At 38.9% G+C, this 19,102-nt stretch overlaps 1 protein-coding gene across 3 annotated transcripts in view; it reads right to left on the reverse strand.

Annotated features, from left to right (window-relative positions):
- The window catches only part of LOC140478860 (dynein regulatory complex protein 9-like), a 57,018-nt gene that overhangs the window by 21,054 nt on the left and 16,862 nt on the right, over positions 1-19,102 (reverse strand). For 2 of the 3 annotated variants that reach the window (XM_072572399.1, XM_072572396.1), the window contains exons 5-8: positions 18,310-18,391; positions 10,507-10,668; positions 7,877-7,951; positions 2,842-2,973 (exon numbers count right to left, since the gene is read on the reverse strand). In XM_072572399.1, coding sequence (XP_072428500.1) covers positions 2,842-2,973; positions 7,877-7,951; positions 10,507-10,668; positions 18,310-18,391 — 451 coding nt within the window. The remainder of the gene's footprint in view (positions 1-2,841; positions 2,974-7,876; positions 7,952-10,506; positions 10,669-18,309; positions 18,392-19,102) is intronic. The other variant, XM_072572398.1, reaches the window with a different exon arrangement.

Genomic DNA, 19,102 nt, shown 5'->3' on the forward strand with positions numbered 1-19,102 from the left:
TTGTTGACAGTGAGGAAGGATGTGTCAGGTTACAGTGGGATATAGATAAGCTGCAGAGCTGGGCAGAAAGGTGGCAAATGGAGTTCAATGTGGGTAACTATGAGGTGATTCACTTTGGTATGAGTAACAAAAAGATGGGGTACTGGGCTAATGGTCGGATACTTGGTAGTGTGGATGAGCAGAGGGATCTTGGTGTCCATGTACACAGATCTCTGAAAGTTGCCACCCAGGTAAATAGTGCAGTGAAGAAGGCATATGGCTTACTGGCTTTTATTGGTAGAGGAATTGAGTTCCGGAGTCCTGAGGTCATGTTGCAGTTGTATAAGACTCTGGTGTGGCCGCATCTGGAGTATTGTGTGCAGTTTTGGTCGCCATACTATAGGAAGGATGTGGAAGCACTGGAACGGGTGCAGAGGAGGTTTACCAGGATGTTGCCTGGTATGGTAGGAAGATCGTATGAGGAAAGGCTGAGGCACTTGGGGCTGTTTTCATTGGAGAAAAGAAGGTTTAGGGGTGACTTGATAGAGGTGTACAAGATGATTAGGGGTTTAGATAGGGTTGACCATGAGAACCTTTTTCCACGTATGGAGTCAGCTATTACGAGGGGGCATAGCTTTAAATTAAGGGGTGGTAGGTATAGGACTGATGTTAGGGGTAGGTTCTTTACTCAGCGAGTCATGAGTTCATGGAATGCCCTGCCAGTAGCAGTGGTGGACTCTCCCTCTTTATGGGCATTTAAACGGGCATTGGATAGGCATATGGAGGATAGTGGGCTAGTGTAGGTTAGGTGGGCTTGGATCGGCACAACATCGAGGGCCAAAGGGCCTGTACTGCGCTGTGTTTTTCTATGTTCTATGTTCTAATACATAGAACAGTTAGGATAACTAAAAATGGCAAAAAGGCAAGCCTAAAGGCTTTGTATCTTAACGTATGAAACACTTGGAATAAGCTAATTAAACTGACAGCGCAAAATGAGGTCAACAGGTAACTGTCAGAGAGACATGGCTACAAGGAGACAAAAACTGGGAACTTAACATTCAGGGGTATTTTACCTGTTGGAAAAACAGGGGAGAAGGAAAAGGTGATGGGATAGCACTGTTAGTATGAGATAGCACCAGTAGTTGAAATGAGGACATTTTGAGAGCTAATCTTGACTCGGATGATGTAAGGTACATTTGGCTGGAGATTAGAAAAAACAATGGAAAGAAGATATTGATAGGAGTAGCATTTGGACCCTCAAACATTAGCAAACTCTGCAGGAGAAGGATTAAATTAACAAACAATAGGAGATTGTAAAAAGAATAGAGCAATAATTATAGATGGCTTTAATCATCACATTAATTGAGTTAATTAATTTGGAAAAGGTAGCTATGACAATGAATTCACATGTCATGGAGCCAACCAGGAACCAGGATCTTTGATCTGGGAATGGATAATGAGGCAGGATTAATAAATGACCTCAGAGTAAAAGTTATCTAAGGTAACATTTATCATAACATGATATAATTTAATTTGCATTTTGAGAGTGAGAAACTTAGGTCAGAATCAACTGTGCTTAAATGAGATAAAGGGAAATACAATGAAATGAGGATAGACTTATAGTGGAATGGATAGATTAACAGGAAGTACAGTAAACAAGCAATGGCAATTATTTGTAAGCAATTCATGTCTTTCATTTCAGAGAAGGTTCACTCGGATGATCCCCTTTGATAAGGTTATTTTGTCTTTTTTTTCCAGAGGTCATAAATGCATAGGTTCCGATATATCTGGTTTGTATGGGTTTTAGGGCCAATTTGATTACAGTTAACAGATACTGCCTCCAGGAAAAATGGTTTAAGTTTAAACAACAACTTGTACAATGAAAAGGGGGAGTAGCCAGTTCTCCCAGCTCTCTTTTTCGCTGGTCTGGTTTGGTTTAGTTTTGTTTTAGTAAGCAGTCAGTTTTTGAGGCTGCTGGTCAAAGAAACTGTTCCATGCTGATCCTCTCTCCCTCTCTCTCACTCTCTCTCTGACATCTCTCCTGTAAGAGCCTGTGTTCAATTTTACCTTTATTTGCCAAGTTTATGGTGATGTTGCAAGTATTTGGAACATCATCATTAAGTTGCAATAGAGTCGATTAGGTTTTCAAATAGTTATGTTATTTTAAATTCAGTTTTCTTTTGTTTGTGTTTCAATAAATCATTTTGTTTAAAACCGCGTGGTTGAGCCAGCTGCATCACTCCTAAAATATCCACATCACACCTGCTTAAAATGGTTAGAAAAGTTAGGGTCTGGGCTACCTTCTTGAAATGTTCTGAGGGGTCGGGCTGGTCCATAATGCCTCGAATGGAGATTGTCTTATTACAAAGAATAACAGATTTGGACCCTTTTTTTATTGGAGTTCAGAAGAATAAGAGGTGATGTCAATGAAACACATAGGATTCTTAAAGGACTAAAAAGGTAAATGTTGAGAGGATGTTTCCCCTCATGAGAAGAGTCTAGGACCAGAGGACATAGTCTTAGAATAAAGGGGTGTCAATTTAAGTCTAAGATGAGGAGGGATCTTTTTCTTACAGACGGTTAAGTGTCTCTGGAACACTTTGCCACAGAGCGCTGTAGGGGTGGAGTCCTTGTATATATTTAAGGCTGAAATAGATTCTTGATTGGTATGAGTAATCGAGGTTACAGAGAAAGAACAGGAAAAAGGATGTGAGGAATGTCGGATGAGCCATGATCCTACTGAATGGTAGAGGTAGCTCAAGGGGCCCAATTCCTATTCCTTTATCTTTTGTTTTTATGATAATAAGTGACTTAAGTCATACAGCATATTCTATGATCATAATATGTAAAAGGTGGCATTACCTTTTCAGAGTATTCTTTAAGCCGTTGTAAATCACTAATTTTTGATGCTTTCAGAGTACTCAGATTACTCTGCATAGTTTCAACATCTTTATCATATTTTTCCATCCAAAATTCTAGGCTTTCTTCCAATTCCTGATTGACAAAGAATAGAGAGGTATAAGATGCAAACCTCAGGGTATTTTAATCAGCAGAAAAATTGAGTAGTTTCATAATATTTCAAATACCAAAGTGGAATATTGTCACTGAATAATTTCTCTTTGTCCCTCACACTACATTTCTTGCATGTTTTCTATTTTTATTTATGTTTTTGTTGATATACTTTAAGTATTTTTATTCATTTATTGTATTTAAGTAACAAGAGACAAGATAATAGTCTGGATACTGATTTTAATTTGTCATTCAACATTATAGTTTACTGGAAATTTTTGTCGAAGTTTATTGTTATACTTAAAGCTAGACAAATTAAAATCAACAATAGATTTTTGTCTTTCCTCCCTTTCTCTTGAATGCTTACCCTCTTGCTGTGGATTATTTAATGGCACCAAGCTAGGTTGGAGGGTGAAATGTGAGAGTGCAGAGATGCTTCACTGTGGTTTGGACAAATTGAGTAAATGGGCAAATGCATGGCATGAAGCTTAATGTGGAAAAATGTGAGATATCCACTTAGGTAGCAAAAACAGGAAGGCAAATCATTTCCAAATGGCGATTAGACTGGGAAAATGATTGATACAATTAGGCCTGAATGTCCTGCACCAGTTGTCAAAAGCTTGCAGGTGCAGCAGGTGATGAAGAAGGTAAATGATATGTTGGCTTTTGTAATAAGGATTTAAATACAGGACCAGGAATGTTTTGCAATTGTACAGGACCCTCGTGAGACCACACTGAGGATATCGTGCGCAGTTTTGGTCTCCTTATCTGAGAAAGGATGTTCTTGATATTGACAGAGTGTCACAAAGCTTTAGTAGACTGAAACCTGAGATGGGAGGACTGATGTATGAAGAGAAATTGGATAGGTTAAAACAAGACTCAGGGCTCACAGTCTATAAAAATAGGGGTAGGCTAATTTGGGCTGACGTGAGGAAACATTGATTCATCCACAGTGTGTTGAGCCTGTGAAATTCTCTGTCATAGAACATGATTGAGGCCAAAACACTGGATGTTGTTAAGAGGAGTTAGACATAATTCTTTTAGCTGAAGAGATCAAAACGTATGAGGAGAAAGTGGAACAGGATAATGAATTAATGATTGGTGATGAACATATTGGATGTTGGAGCAAGGTCAAAGAGACAAATTGTCTACTCTGATTCCTATTTTCTATGTTTCTGCAGTTTATGAAACATTTTGCTGAAAGGTTATTCTTTGAACTTAGCAGTGTGGCCTATATTTTCTAATGAGTCTGTTATTTTCATATTGGTAGTCAATGGGATTACCACAGACCTTATAATGGCATCAGTTGGAAAATCTAAACTTGATTTTTATCGGCAGCGGGGATTCAAATGTCAACAAATTATGTCTCTTCACAGCTGTTTCCATTTGGAATTAGTGAAATAAAAACACAAAATTGTTGTGGTGCAGTGGTAGTGTCCCTAAACCTGGACCAAAAGGCATAGGATCAAGTTTGACCTGCTGCAGAGGTGTGTAATAACAACACACAACAGGTTGATTAGAAAATAGATAAAAACAGAAAAATAAATGTTTAGCACTACAGAACTTGGACACTGCTCGAAGAAGAGGGGATATTGAAGTTTTTTGTGTCTTGCATCCATCAGAACAAGAACAGATGTGAAAAAAAACACATTATAATGAATGACATGAGGGCGCTAATGGGTTAAGCTATAACAGGCATGGAGATGCAACAAGAACAGTTAAACATCAGCATAATTCTCAAGCCAGACAAGTTGTTGTCATGTGGTTGCAACAGAGTTTGGCTGCATCCACTATCCCCTGGTTTGAAAAAGGTGCAATTTTCCAAAATAATGTCATGAGATAGCCAATTCATAAATTGTTTCTTATCCTACTAAACAGGGTCCTGAATATTTATTTATGTTACTACTAGCACACAAATGCATCGCACTGTGAACCTGGCTGATGATCTTAAATTTGTTTCCAGTGTAAATCTTAGCCTAATACAGATTATTAAACAAATAATTTCCAATTAGCTGGTTGAGCATGAGAAAGCATGCTGCCAGCTGTGAAAGTTCATTGTTTTGTGTTATTAGATATGATCTGCCAGTTGGGATGTAAAGCTTACAGACCTGACATCGCACCAGCAGTGAAACTCATTCATCGCATTATTCATTTGTATGGTAGGCAAAACATCTGAAAGACTTGACAGTATTCTGTTAGTGGAGAAGACCACGTGAGGATTTTGTGGAAGAGACAACTAGTTTAACCTGCTGTTCAAATTTTTCAGACATCTTCTCCTTCTGGGGTAATCTGAGGTAAACTGGGTACGGTTAAGTGCCAAAAGTGATGGATGGAGGCCTTTTCATGAGTTTTCACAATGATAATTTCATCAAAATATCTGTTAGCATGTAGGACAATGTTGATATGCCCTACCTCCGCATCAAACTTAAATGGTAAGCAGCATTATTCATGAAGTTTCAATAAAATAGATCTTGTGGCACATTGGATTGTAGGAATTTCAACGTGTCTATTGTATCAGCTTACTGTTCTTGCTGTATCTCCATGCTAATTAAGGCCAAACCAATCGGCACCCAGTGCTCTGTGTGTGTAAAATGGTCTCTCTTTTTTTTTCCAAATCTATTGCTTCTGTCCTAATTCTGATGCAAGATGAAAAGCTTCAACTTCTCACCTATTATAGGAAGGATATTATTAAACTGGACAGGGTTCAGAAAATATTTACTTGGCTGTTGCCTGGAATGGAGCGTTTGAGATTTAAAAATCAACTGAAAAGCCTGGGTTTGTTTTTCACTGGAGCATCGGAAGATGACGGGTGACCTTATTAAGGTTTCTAAAATCACGAGCGGCATAAATAAGGTGAATGACAAAGGTCTTTTCTCTAGGTTGGGGGAGTTCAAACTAGAGGATATATTCTTAAAGTGAGAGGAGAATAAAATTAAAAATGGGATGAGGGTCGTGTGTGGAATGAACTGCCAGACAAAGTGGTGGATGCGGGTATAGTTAAAATGTTTAAAAGACATTTGAACAAGTTCATGAATAGAAAATGTTTGGAGGGATATGGGCCCAGTGCAGGCAGTGGGACAAGTTTAATTTGGCAACATGGTCGGGATGGCAATATGGACTCATTGGACTGAAGGGTCTGCTTCCATGCTTTTTAGCTGTATCTACTTTCAGCAATGTTTAGAAACAGAAAATGCTGAAGATACTTAAAACAGTAGTTATGATGAAGGATAACAACCTGAAATGTTAATTCCTTCACTTCACATTTCCAGAATACACTGTATTCTGTTTCGGGACCAGCGAATGATGACGAGAAATATAAACATTGACACTTCTTTAAGTAAGAGGCCATTACAATGCCTCTGTGACCTTCTGAGATAAAACAAACTGAATACGAGATAGAGATTGACAGTAGAGGAATTGAGGTGGGTAATGCTAAGGTAGAGTTGGGTATTGACATCAGGTGTGTCAGTGGACACATTGTGATTTTGGATGATTTTGCTGAGAAGCACCATGTAAAGAATTAATACAGCACTTTTTATGACCTCTCTAAGCAGCTTACATCATTATTGTAATGTAGGAAATGCTCATTTGTGCTCAGTACTTCTATAAATATCAGTGTGGGGTCACCTTTTCTTTTGTGATGTTTGTCATGAGACTTAGGTTAATTACCAAGGGATTTTTACATGAATCTGAGTAAGCAGATGTGGGCTCATTTAATGTCTCATCTAAAAAAAATGGCCCTACAACAGAGCAACACTTCCTACGCTTTGCAATAGGATTTCAGTCTTGATTTGTGTGCTCAAGCCCTAGAGCAGGACTTGAACCCAGAGATTTGTCATTCAGGCAACAGTGCTACCAACTGTGCCAATGTAGCTGAGAATTCAGAGGGCTCCAAGGATACATCCTGGGGAATGTGAGATAGCTTTGCTGGAATAAAAGAAAAGCCATTGAGGTTTGTTCTCTGGTTATCACTTCATTAAATCGGAATTGATTGAGGTGGGTTGGGTAGTTATAAAGAGGAGTTGGAAGAGAACAGTGTGACAGCTATGTCAAATGATGCAGTCAGGTTGAGAAGGAGGAAAGAAAATCTGTCTTCAACACAGACACATACAATGTACTTTTGTAACTTTGATGTGACAAAATGCTGTGGTCAAAAGAAGAAATTTGTTGCAAGTATGCGTGTAGGACATTTTCCTTGACCAGCATCTTGCATAGTCAAGTGAAAAATGAATATAATGTTCAAACCAATTATGACTTACAAAGCCAGGGAAATGCCATGCAAGTAGTAATGTCATATCTTAAATTTATTCATATTGAAAATAGATACAGGAAAAATCAAGTGTAAAATTAATTGAATGTTAGAATATATTAATGCAATGGGGTGAAGAGGCAGCTAAACTAAATTAATTAATAGATTGGAGAAAACATTGAAAAATACTTAAAGACAAGACGGGTTGAGGTTTGAAGAATGAACAATTGTTTAAATGTCTTGATAATTTAGTTTAAATGACATGTAGATTAACAATAGATGATGAGAAAAAGATAGGGGATAGTAGAGAAATTAGCTTCCCACACATTACAGTATGAATTGCTTTAACTAAATGGCTATTAGATGTATCCTCATTGAGGTCGCAACAATCAAGGAATAGCTTTGCCTTGATAAATTATAATGAAACCCTATCAAATGTTTGCTATACTTTTAGCCAAATAAGTTCTTATACTATAAGCTAGGTCTGATCTCAGCCTGGAATGCTTGGAAAGAAAACTGTATTCACTCTTGTTCCAGGACTTGTGGATATTGAAAGATACCAACATATCTGGTTGTACTTCTTTATATCATAGAGAATTAGAGTGTTTTATGTTTAATTTGAGGAAATTGAATACTTACTGACTGATTTTGCTTCAGGAACTTTTCAATATCCACATGTATCCGAATCTCCTGATCTATTTTACTTTTCAAAAGCTGGTTTAAAAAAAAAGCAAATTTAATGGAATGCAAGAGATTTTAAAATGTTGATTTGGATATATGCCAATCAATACTTTAATTTTTGGAAAAGTTTGCATATCATAGCTATCAGAGATTAAAGTATTTTTTAGATAATCGTCATAATTTCAGTTTCAAAGCACCGCAAAGGTATCCACATTACAGTCACATGTACTTTGAGTTTTCTGAGACAGACACAAAAAACCCATTCATGCAAGAGTTGTACTTTCTCCCTCTCCAGTTTATTAAATGACAATTCTGTGTTCATTCCCAATGTTTCTTTCATGTACTTAAACATTTAGGAAAATTCTCCCACTTGGCCAAAAGTAGATAGTTGAATGCTCCAGCTTGGGACAGTTTAGCAAATCTGTTTACCAACATACCATGGGCAAAGCTCCAGTTGCTAATCTTATAATTCAAATGATCAAATATAGGAAAACAGCATTCTTACAGGATCTGCATAAACTTCTCTAACCAGACATGGGTGGCAAGGTAGCACAGTTGTTAGCACTACTGCCTCACATTGCCAGACACCTGGGGTCAATTCCAACCTTGGGTGACTGTTTGTGTGAAGTTTGAATGTTGGACATCTGCATGAGTTTCCACTGGGTGCTCTGGTTTCCTTCCATAGTCCAAAAATGTGCAAGTTAGATGGATTGGTCATGCTAAATTGTCCCAAAGTGTAGAGCGATGTGTAGGTTAGGTGGATTAGCTACAGTAAATGCAGGTTTACAGGGATAGGGTGGAGGACTGGCTCTGAGTTGGATGTTCTTCAGAGGGTTGCACAGACTTGATGGGCCAAATGGCCTCTGTTACCACTGTAGGAATTCTGTGACCCTGCTGAATGGAGGGGCAATGCCTCAAGATTTGTGTGACTCAAAGATTATTACCCTGTACAAGAAAAAGGCAGCTGTAGAAATGGCTAAAACTGTTCAGGCATTGTTCAGCTGAGCAGTATTGGAAAAATATTTGCTACATTGTCTTCATTAGATTATAAATCCTGGCTGAATGCATCTATTCCAAATCCTGGTGTGCTCTCAGAGCTGGAAGCCCTACAACTGACATGATGTTCTTAGTCTGGCAGGTGGCAGAAAAATGCTGAGAACAAAGTAAACAGTAATATATTGCCTTTGTCAATCTAACCAAGGTATGCAATAAGTGGAAGTCTTTCAAATTCCTGAAACATACAAGCTAGGAGCAGGAAAAGGCCAGTTGCATCTATTGTCCAACCTATTTGCTCTTGCTATTGGTGGTGATGAGCTGCCTTCTTCAACCACTGCAGCCCACCAGCTGTGGGTTGACCCACAATGCCACTAGTGAGGATTTTGACCCAGTGACAGAAGGAATGGTGATTAGCTTGTGGCGGAACTTGCAGGCAGTGGTGTTCCATGTAATTACTGCCCTGGTCCTTCCAGATGGAAGCGGTTGATGAGTTTGGAAGATGCTATCTGAGGATCCTTGGTGAATTTCTGCAGTGCATCTTGTAAATAGCACACACTGGGCTGCTAATGAGTGTCAGTGGTGGAGAGAGTGGATGCTTGTGGATGTAGTGCTCAATAAGTAGGCTGCTTTGTCCTGGGTGGTATCGAGCTTATTGAGTGTTGTTTCTAATCTAATTGTAGCTTCAACTCTATGTAGCTTCTACCCACAATAATCACTGACTCCTTTGTTAGCCAAAACCCCATCTACATGTGCCTTAAAAGTATTCAACGACTCCACTTCTACTGCTCTCTGGAGAAAATTGAATGTTTCTGCTTATTGTCACATGTACTCATATGAATACAGTGAAAAGTTTGCAAGTTGCCACTTATGGTGTCATCTTAGGTACAAGACTACCTCAGCACAGAAATTGGCTGCACTCTGAACCTGTTCAATGTGATTTCCTTAACAATATATTGGTTGAGGTCAGCTGTAATGAAGTCTTTTGAGATCCACAGTGGAGTCAGTTGGTGGGGGGTGGGGGGGGGTTGCTGGCATTTTCATAGATTCATGCACCGTGGAAAAGGCCCTCGGGCCCATCAAGTCTGCCCCAATATAACTATCACTTAAAATGCTGATAACATCACACATCCAGGCTCCACAATCGTCAGGGTAGCATGTGATGTGGAAGTCAACACATGCATATCACAAGATAGAGCTGTTAGATCCAAGCTGAGTGACAGACACAGAAACAACAGCAACCTGACTTAGAACACCAAACTGACAGTTTACCAAGTCTGAATCCTCAAAGCAATCCTCTGCAGCAGAAAGGCCCAGGCGACATATGGTAGGGAGGGGAAAATACTTAATAGCTTCTGCCTTCTCTGACTCAACTGTTTTCCACTGCAGCAAAATGGCATGCCAGAATGGGGTTTCTGATAACATGCAGATAACATGAACATTGGTTCTAATCAAAAAAAGAGAGATCACAATCTGCAATGCATGAAATAATCAAAATCTACATTGGATTATTGTTTCACTGTTTGAATAGCCTTATGAGATTTTATAGGCATAAAATATCTTGAATTAAGTTTGAGTCCCTTTTTTTTTACAACCTGAATCTCTTCCTGTAGCTTATTCTCCTCATCAGCACATTTCTTGTGTGTCTGGAAGATCTGCAGTTCTGCATTTTTTTTCATGTACTTTCCTTCCATGGCAGTCTTTGCCTTCATCTCTTGCAACTGGTCTTTTAGGTGGGCGATCATTTCATTTTTTTGCTGTGCAGTCACAAAAAAAAAGACAGTTCAGCATCTGCAATTGCCTTACTTCCCTGCAATTATTAAGTGTTGTGCATGGTCAATAACCTGAGTACATATGATTACATTTACATTTTCTTTCAACTAGCTTATGCCTATAATAATGATAGGTCTGTGTCTGAAAATTTATTTCAAGTTTGAATTAGAGTCTGAATTTTTATCCTTTACACTTGGATATTATTCAGATTAAAATTGCAGAGAACAAAACTCTGTCTTCCCATTTTAATACTAATGCAGTTATCCTTCATCCCTTTTCTCATTGGCCAAGTTGTTGTTGCAAATGTTATAATATTCTGCCTTTGTCACTCATTTCATAGAGTCATACAGCATGGAAACAGACCCTTCGGTATAATCAGTCCATACTGACCATGATCCCAAACAGTTCCAGCTGCTTCCACTTGGCCTACTTCCCTGCAAATACTTCTTATTCATGCATTTATCCAAATATCTTTTAAATGTTCTAACTGTACTTGCATCCACCACTTCCTCTGGAAGTTCACTGCACACACGAACCACACAATGTTGCCCCTCATGGTGTTTTAAAATGTATCTCCTTTCACATCAAAAATATACCCCTTAGTCTTTAAATCCTCACCCACGGGAAAATATACCTGCCATTCACCTTATCTATACCCCTCATGATTTTGGAAACCTCTATATGGTCACCCCTCAACCTTCTAGGCTCCAGTGAAAAAAGTCCCAGCTTATCCAGCATCTCCTTAAAATTAAAACCCTCTTTTCCTGGCAACATCCTGATAAATCTTTCTGAACCCTCTCCAACTTAATGATATCCTTTCTATAATAGGACAACCAGAACTGGACTAACCAGAAGAGGCTTCACCAATGTACTGTACAACCTCAACGTGACATCCCAACTCCTCTATTCAAAGGTCTGAGCAATAAAGGCAAGCGTGCCTTCTTAACCACTTTGTCTACCTGTGACAAAAAGTTCAAGGAATTATGGACCTGAACCCTTGGGTCTCTCTGTTCTACAACACTACCCAAGGCCTCCCTTTGTTTGTTTTACCAAAATGCTAGACCTCACATTTATCCAAATTAAACTCCACCTGCCATTCCGCAATCCATTGATCCAATGTATTGAGCTCTCTTTGTAAGCTTAGATAACCTCGTTCACTGTCCAGTACACCATCAATTTTGGTGTCATCCACAAATTTACCAACTATGCCTTTGATATTTCTCATCGAAATCAGCACCAATGGAACATTGCTGGAAACAGTCCTCCAGTCCAAAAAAACAACACTCCAACAGCATTTTGTTTCCTGCCGTTAAGACAATTTTGTATCCACCCTGAATCCCATATGATCTGACTTTATTAATTAGTGCGGAACTTGTCTTGGGCTTTACTGGAGTTCAAGAAAACAATGTTTATCACTCTGCACTCATCAATGTTTTTGGTTACTTCCTCAAAAAACTCAATTACATTGATGAGACATAAGTTCCCTTGCACATGCTGGCTATCATTAATCTTTCCTTACCTCTCCAAATGCATATAAATCCTATCCTTCATAATCACCTTCAACAGCTTACCCACCGCTAAAGTCAGACTCACAGGTCTGTAGTTCCCATGCTTCTCCTTGTATCCCTTCTTAAATAAAGGCACAACATTTGCCACTGTCCAGTCATCTGGCACTAACCCGTAGTTATAAATGATACAAATATTTTTGCAAGGGGCCCCACAATTACAGCCACAGAGATGTACGTAATGGAAACAGACCCACCTATGAAACACATCTGTGCCAAGCAGATATCCTAAATAAATCTAATCCCTTTTTCCAGCATTTGGCCCATATCCCTCTAAATCCTTCCTTTTTCATATACCCATCCAGGTGCCTTTTAAATGTTGTCATTGTACCAGCCTGCACCACTTCATCTGGCAGCTCATTCTGTACACTCCTCACTGTCTACATGAAAAGGTTGTCCCTTAGGTCCCTTTTAAAGCTATCCACTCTCACCTTAAATCTATGCCCTGTAGTTTTGGACTCTGCTACCCTGGGGAAAAGAACTTGTCCATTTACCCTATCCATGCCGCTCATGATGTTATAAACCTCTATAAGATTATCCCTCAGTTTCCAAACCTCCCTAACTTCCCACAACATCCTCATAGGTGAGCATTTTAAGATCCTGAAGTTGCTGCTGTCTGGAACTATTCCAAAAGATCGTCCTGCTTCCAGATCAGTGTAATTTATGACACTTCACCCCTAGTCCTTAGACGAAATCAGAGTACTGAAGCTTTCACAAGTGGATAGTTATTATATTTCACTTTGTGAAGTTACAGCACGATTCTTTACCCACTGTTAAGTTTCTAAACAACAGGCTTTTGAAGAATTTGGTAGATAAATTTATTAAAGCAGCTCAATAGAGACTTAGCTTGATTCATGGAGAAAGGCAGTACCACAGAATGTTACCTATATAACCTGTGTGATATTCTTCATTGATGTGAATAAATGAAGCCATGCAAGTAACAGCCAATAGTGCTGCCTTCTCACAGAGTAATAAATTATGTTTGCATAGTGCTAAGACAAACAAATGTCTCTACCTTTTTCTCCAACTTTATATAAAGATCTGATCTTCAACTAAGAAATTGCTGAAACAATTAAGAATAAGGAATTGATTGTAAAGTATTATACATAATAAATTCCACATTTCCTTAATTTTAAGTTGAAAAACATCTAATTATCTTGTTAATTTATAAAAATATTGTAAAAGCTTTCCTTAGCTGTATTTACAGAGGGTCATACATTACACAGAATAAACAGCACAGAAACTGTCTGTTTGGTCTAACTAAATGCCAGTGTCAGTATTCTACCTTTTCCCATTCCTCTTCACCTAACCCAACCAGCATATTGTTCTGTTCCTTCCTCCTCTGATTATATCATTAGCTCAAGTATTCGACCTATGTATATACACACGCACACACACTCTTATGCACATCCCACTCCACCCTTCATGCCTGTTCGCCATTCCATACGATCATGGCTGATCTGTTGTTAACTTCAAGTGTACGTTCCAACATAACTGTGATAATTTTTCATCTCTGGTGCAGAAGTTCAGTCTTTTCTAATACCGTATTCTTTGAAACATGTTTGTGCCTTTCCATTGCCTAGAACTATGCACAGTAACTAAGAGTGGTCTAACCAAGTTTGTATACGGGTGTATCACAACATTCCTGCTTTCAGATTCTAGCTGCCTTGAAATGACACCCATTCATTGCTTTGTATGTGCTGCTTATGGCTTTATTAATATGTTTCTAATTATAACAATTTGTGCATCTGTGATCCTAGATCCTTTGTTTCTCTATCTTATTTACAATTCTTATTATGTAGATAGCCAACTTATTTGTCTATTCAGGACACACCAACTTAGACTTAGCAACACTGAAGTTAACTCGTCAATGACACAATAGCCATTTTGCAAGCTTTAGTCATATTTTCTTGTATTTTTAGAGCAGTAAGATTGTGCTATTTTCTGATTGTGCAGATTAAAGTGCAGAGATGGTTTTTAGTGGAGTGATATTCTCTACCTGTTCAAATGTGGAAGATTAGGAAGAATTTCAATGTTCTTGATGATTATTTCTGCAGGAAATGTATTTGATTGTGAATCCTATTGGATCATATGGATTGGTTGGAGTGACAGTTAGGGACTATGAGGAATTTACAGGAACTTGAGGGTATGATGGATGGTAGTTTCAGTAAGGTAGGAAACCTGCAGATAGGCTTGGAGGTGGATGACTTCCAGGAAGGAAAAAAGAGGTAGGCAGGTAATGCAGGAGTCTTCTGTGGCTATCCCCATCTCAAGAAAGTATGCTGTTTTGGAAAAATGTAGGTAGGAGGAAGAGGGGGACGAGTTGGGGGTGGGGGGAAACACTGGTGAGGATGCCAAAGAGATAAATGATAAAAGGGATCAGTTTGACACCGGCACAGTTGAGAAGAGGAGCAAATCAAATAGTTAATCAGGTGAAAACAAGGCAGAGAATGAGATAAGACTGATAAATGAAATTTAGTTTAATTTATTTCAATGCAAGAGACTCACAGATAAGGGACATGAACTCAGCATGGTTGGGAACATGGAACTGGGATGTTATAGCTATCACAGAGATGTGGTTCATGGATGAACATAATGTTCCAGAGTGTAGATGCTATAGGAAGAATAGAAAGGGGAGCAAGTGAGGAGGAGGAGTGGCGTTTTTGACTAAGGAAACCATTACAGCTGTACTTAGGAAGACTATTCCTGGGAATATGTACAGTGAAGATATTTGGTTAGAACTGAAAAATAAGAAAGGGATGATCACTTTATTGGGATTGTCGTATGGACCACCCAACCACCACCAATAGTCAGCAGGAAATAGAGAAGCAAACTATTAAAGAAATCTCAGATGTCTGTAAAATTGATAGGGTTGTAATGGTAGGAGATTTTAACTTTCCAAACGTAAACTGGGACTGCCATAGTCTTAAGGGCCTCGATGGAGATGAATTTGTCAAGTGTGTACAGGTAGTTCTGGGATAACTTGTGTTTTGGCAGTGCAATTTGGCAATAACATTGCTGAAGAGTTAGGGAATGATATTTTTGATAACGCTCACCTCTGTTCGCAATAGCACAATTCCAGTGGAGTTTGGTTCGTGCACTTTGTTCTGGGCAAGCGCCAATGTCCGCACCATTGGATACATGTGCAATGTTGGCACTGGTGGTTGTGCTATCCTGTGCATGCACTGATGTCCGCACGGAGATCTCCCTGCTGTTCCGCACATGTGCAATGTCAGCACTAGCTTTAGTGCTGTACCACATATGCGTCTATGTGAGCTGTCAACACCACAGCTTTCAGTGAGAGATATTGTACAGAGAGCAGCTTTCGTACATTTTTTAAATGTACTATGTCAAACTTATTTTTGGTTCATTAATAAATATCAATTCAATTACCAGTCAGGCTGTGCTCTTCTTTGTGTTAGACTTTTGCGTGATTTTTGAGCGATTGTGAGTGATATTTGTTGCTGGTCTGCCCCAACCCCACTTTTCCCATTGGCCCCATTATTTCCATAAAGTGATTTTCTATGAAGTGAGATTTTGCTGTAACGCAGCTACGGCACTATAGGAGAACAACCCTGTACAAGAAAATGTTCTTATTCAGTATGTGGATGAACCTGCCAGAGAAAGAGCAAACCTTCCTTTGGGAAATAAAATAGGGCAAGTGACTGAACTGTTAGTAGGGAGCACCTTGGGGCTAGTGATCATAATTCTGTTAGTTTTCAAGTAATTATAGAAAAGAATAGACCTGATCTAAAAGTTGAAGTTCTAAATTGAGGTAAGGCCAAATTTAGTGGTATTAGGCATGAACTTTAAATAGTCTACATTAGAGTGGTGCTGGAAAAGCACAGCAGGTCAGGCAACATCCAAGGAGCAGAAAAATCAATGTTTTGGGCAAAAGCCCTCCTGAAACATCGATTTTTCTGCTCCTTTGATGCTGCCTGACCTGCTGTGCTTTTCCAGCAACACTGTAATCTTGACTCTGGTCTCCAGTATCTGCAGTCCTCACTTTTGCCTAAGAACTTTAAATAGCTAATTGGGAGAGGCTACACAGAAGAAAGTGTGTTTGAAAATTGGGAGGTCTTCAAAATGAGAGTCCAGAGACAGTACGTTCCTATTAGTCTGAAGGGCTAGGCTGGTAGGTGTAGGGAATGCTGGATGACTAGAGAAATTGAGGCTCTGTTAAGAAAAAGGAGGCATTTGACTGGTATAGACAGCTGAAATAGAGTGAATCCCTCAAGGAGTATAAGGGAATTGGAGTATACTCAAGGGAAATCAGGAGGGCAGAAAGGGACATGAGCTAGTTTTGGTTAGTAGGGTTAAGAAGAATCCAAAGGGATTCTACTAATACATTAAGGTCAAAAGAGTAACTGGGGAGAGAATAGGGTCCCTGAAAGATCAACAAGGCTGTCTATGAGTAGCACAGGAGATGGGTGAGATACTGAATGAGTATTTCACCTCAACAGTTACTGTGGAGAAGGATATGTGAGGAAGCTAGGGAACTTGGAGAAATATTAGTGAAATCTTGAACATTGTCCATATTACAAATGAGCAGGTCTTGGACATCGTAAAACGCATAAAGGTGGATAAATCCCTAGGACCTGATCAGGTATATCCTAGAATTTTGTGGGAAGCTAGGGAAGTGACTGCATGGGTGATGTGCTGAAAGACTGACAGTGGCTACAGTGCTGCTACTACTTCAGAAAGTAACAAAAGCCAGTAAGCCTGACATCAGTGGTGAGTAAGTTGCTGGAGGGGATCTTGGGGGGCAAGATCTCCATGTTTTTGAAATGGCAACAACTGATTAGGGATAGTCAATATGGCTTTGTATGTGGGAATTCGTGACTCACTAACTTGATTGTCACTTCTTTAAAAAAACTCAAATACGATTGGTGAAGGCAGAGCAGAAGACTTTGTTTAAATGAACTTCAGCAAAATGTTCAACAAGGTTACACCTGGTAGACGATTAGCAAGGTCAGATCACATGGAATCTAGGGAAAGTTGGCTGTTTTGAGACAAAATTGGCTTGAAACTAGGACACAAATGGCGATAGTGAAGGATTGCTTTTCAAATTGGAAGCCTGTGACCAATGCATGCTACAAGGATCGGTGCTGGGTCCATTGCTTTTTGCCATTTATATAAATGATTTGGATGTGAATTTGGAGGAATGGTTAGCAAGTTTGCAGATGACACTAAAACTGGTGGTGATGTGGACAGTGAAGAAGGTTAACTTAGTACACAATGGACCAAGGAATGGTAGATGGAGTTAAATTTTGATAAATGTGCTGTGTTGCATTTTGGTAAGGCAAATCAGGACAGGATTTATACACTATACACAGAGTTCTGGGGAATGGTACCAAATTAAGAGACCGAGGGGTGCAATTTCATATTCCCTGAAAGTGGAGTCATGGGTAGACAGGGTTATGAAGAAGCGATTTGGTACACTTGCCTTTGTTGGTCAGTGCACCAAGTATAGGAGGTGGGATGTCATGTTGCAGCTGTACAGGACATTGAGAAGGAGAGGTTGAATAGGCTTGGACTGTTTTCCCTGGAGAGTCAGAGGCTTATAAAAGTTTATAAAATTATGAGAAGCATGGACAAGGTGAATAGCCAAGGTCTTTTTCCGAGGGTAGGGGGAGTCAAAAACTAGAGGGCATATGTTTAAAGTGAGAGGGGATAGATATAAAAGGGACGTAAGGGGCAACTTTTTTCTCTGAGGGTACGTAATGAGCTGTCAGAGGAAGTGGTGGACAGTGGTAGAATAAGAACATTTAAAGGACATCCAGATGGGTGCATGAACAGGAAGGGTTTAGAGGGAAATGGCCAACTTCTGACAAATGGGACTATATTAATTTAGAATATCTGGTTGGCACGCCCAAAGGGTGTGGTTCAGTGCTGTATAACTCTATGATTCTATTCAGTCTCAGTCCCCTCGAGTATGTACTATAATCACACTATCTCCCCAGTTTGGTGAAATCCACTAATTTTGAAATGTTACTCTTAATTCTCAAACAGAATTCTGCAGCATAGAATATAGATATCTGATAACAAAAAACTTAAAACCTGCTGATCAGCCTCTCTTTCTTTTTGTAAATTTTGTAGCTGCTTTTTCAGAATTTTAATTTTTCTTCTGCCTTCTTCTTCTCTGTGAAATGTTGAAAAAGAAGTTTAAGTGTTTATTATTAGCTCCAAAAAGCTCTATTAACTGATGAACAAATACAATACAGTCAGTTCTTCTGTAATGTGATGGTTGTGTTCTGAGTTTTTTGAAGTGACAATCGAGTCCGTGTTATAGAAAAATCGTACTTTAGAACAGAGTTTAAAGTGTTGGCGATGTAATTGCATTACAGCCAACACAAGTTTTAAACGTTTGTGCCATAGAAACAGTGTTAATTTGTTAATCATGTTACAGCGAATTCACATTGACGAAACACGCGTTATAATAGAATGGCCTGTACAGGCTATAACTATAGGAATTAAGCTTGCGACTGTTGCAATTAGAATTGAGTGAAGATCCAAATTTGCTAAGTTTTTATTTTGCATAGCTAGATCCAAGTAAATTTTGAATTTTTCGTGGGCTTTTAGCTGCTTTTGAAATGATGCAAAAGCCCATATCTCCCTCTTCAAGCTTAACCCAAAATCAGAACTATGAGTGAGACATTCATTCAAGACATGCTTATACTTGTTAAATGTTAAATTATTTATCGGTTGATTTAATGTTATAACATTATAACTAGCAAACATTTTTCAAATTTCCTTCATCATAAGATTCCATTTCCATCCTTTAGGGTCTATTTGCAGGCAGTCTCTTTGGTAGCAATAGATGATTTGAAAAAAAGGCCATGTATAGAGTACA

Source organism: Chiloscyllium punctatum, chromosome 6 (assembly GCF_047496795.1).
Source record: "Chiloscyllium punctatum isolate Juve2018m chromosome 6, sChiPun1.3, whole genome shotgun sequence".
NCBI lineage: Eukaryota > Metazoa > Chordata > Chondrichthyes > Orectolobiformes > Hemiscylliidae > Chiloscyllium > Chiloscyllium punctatum.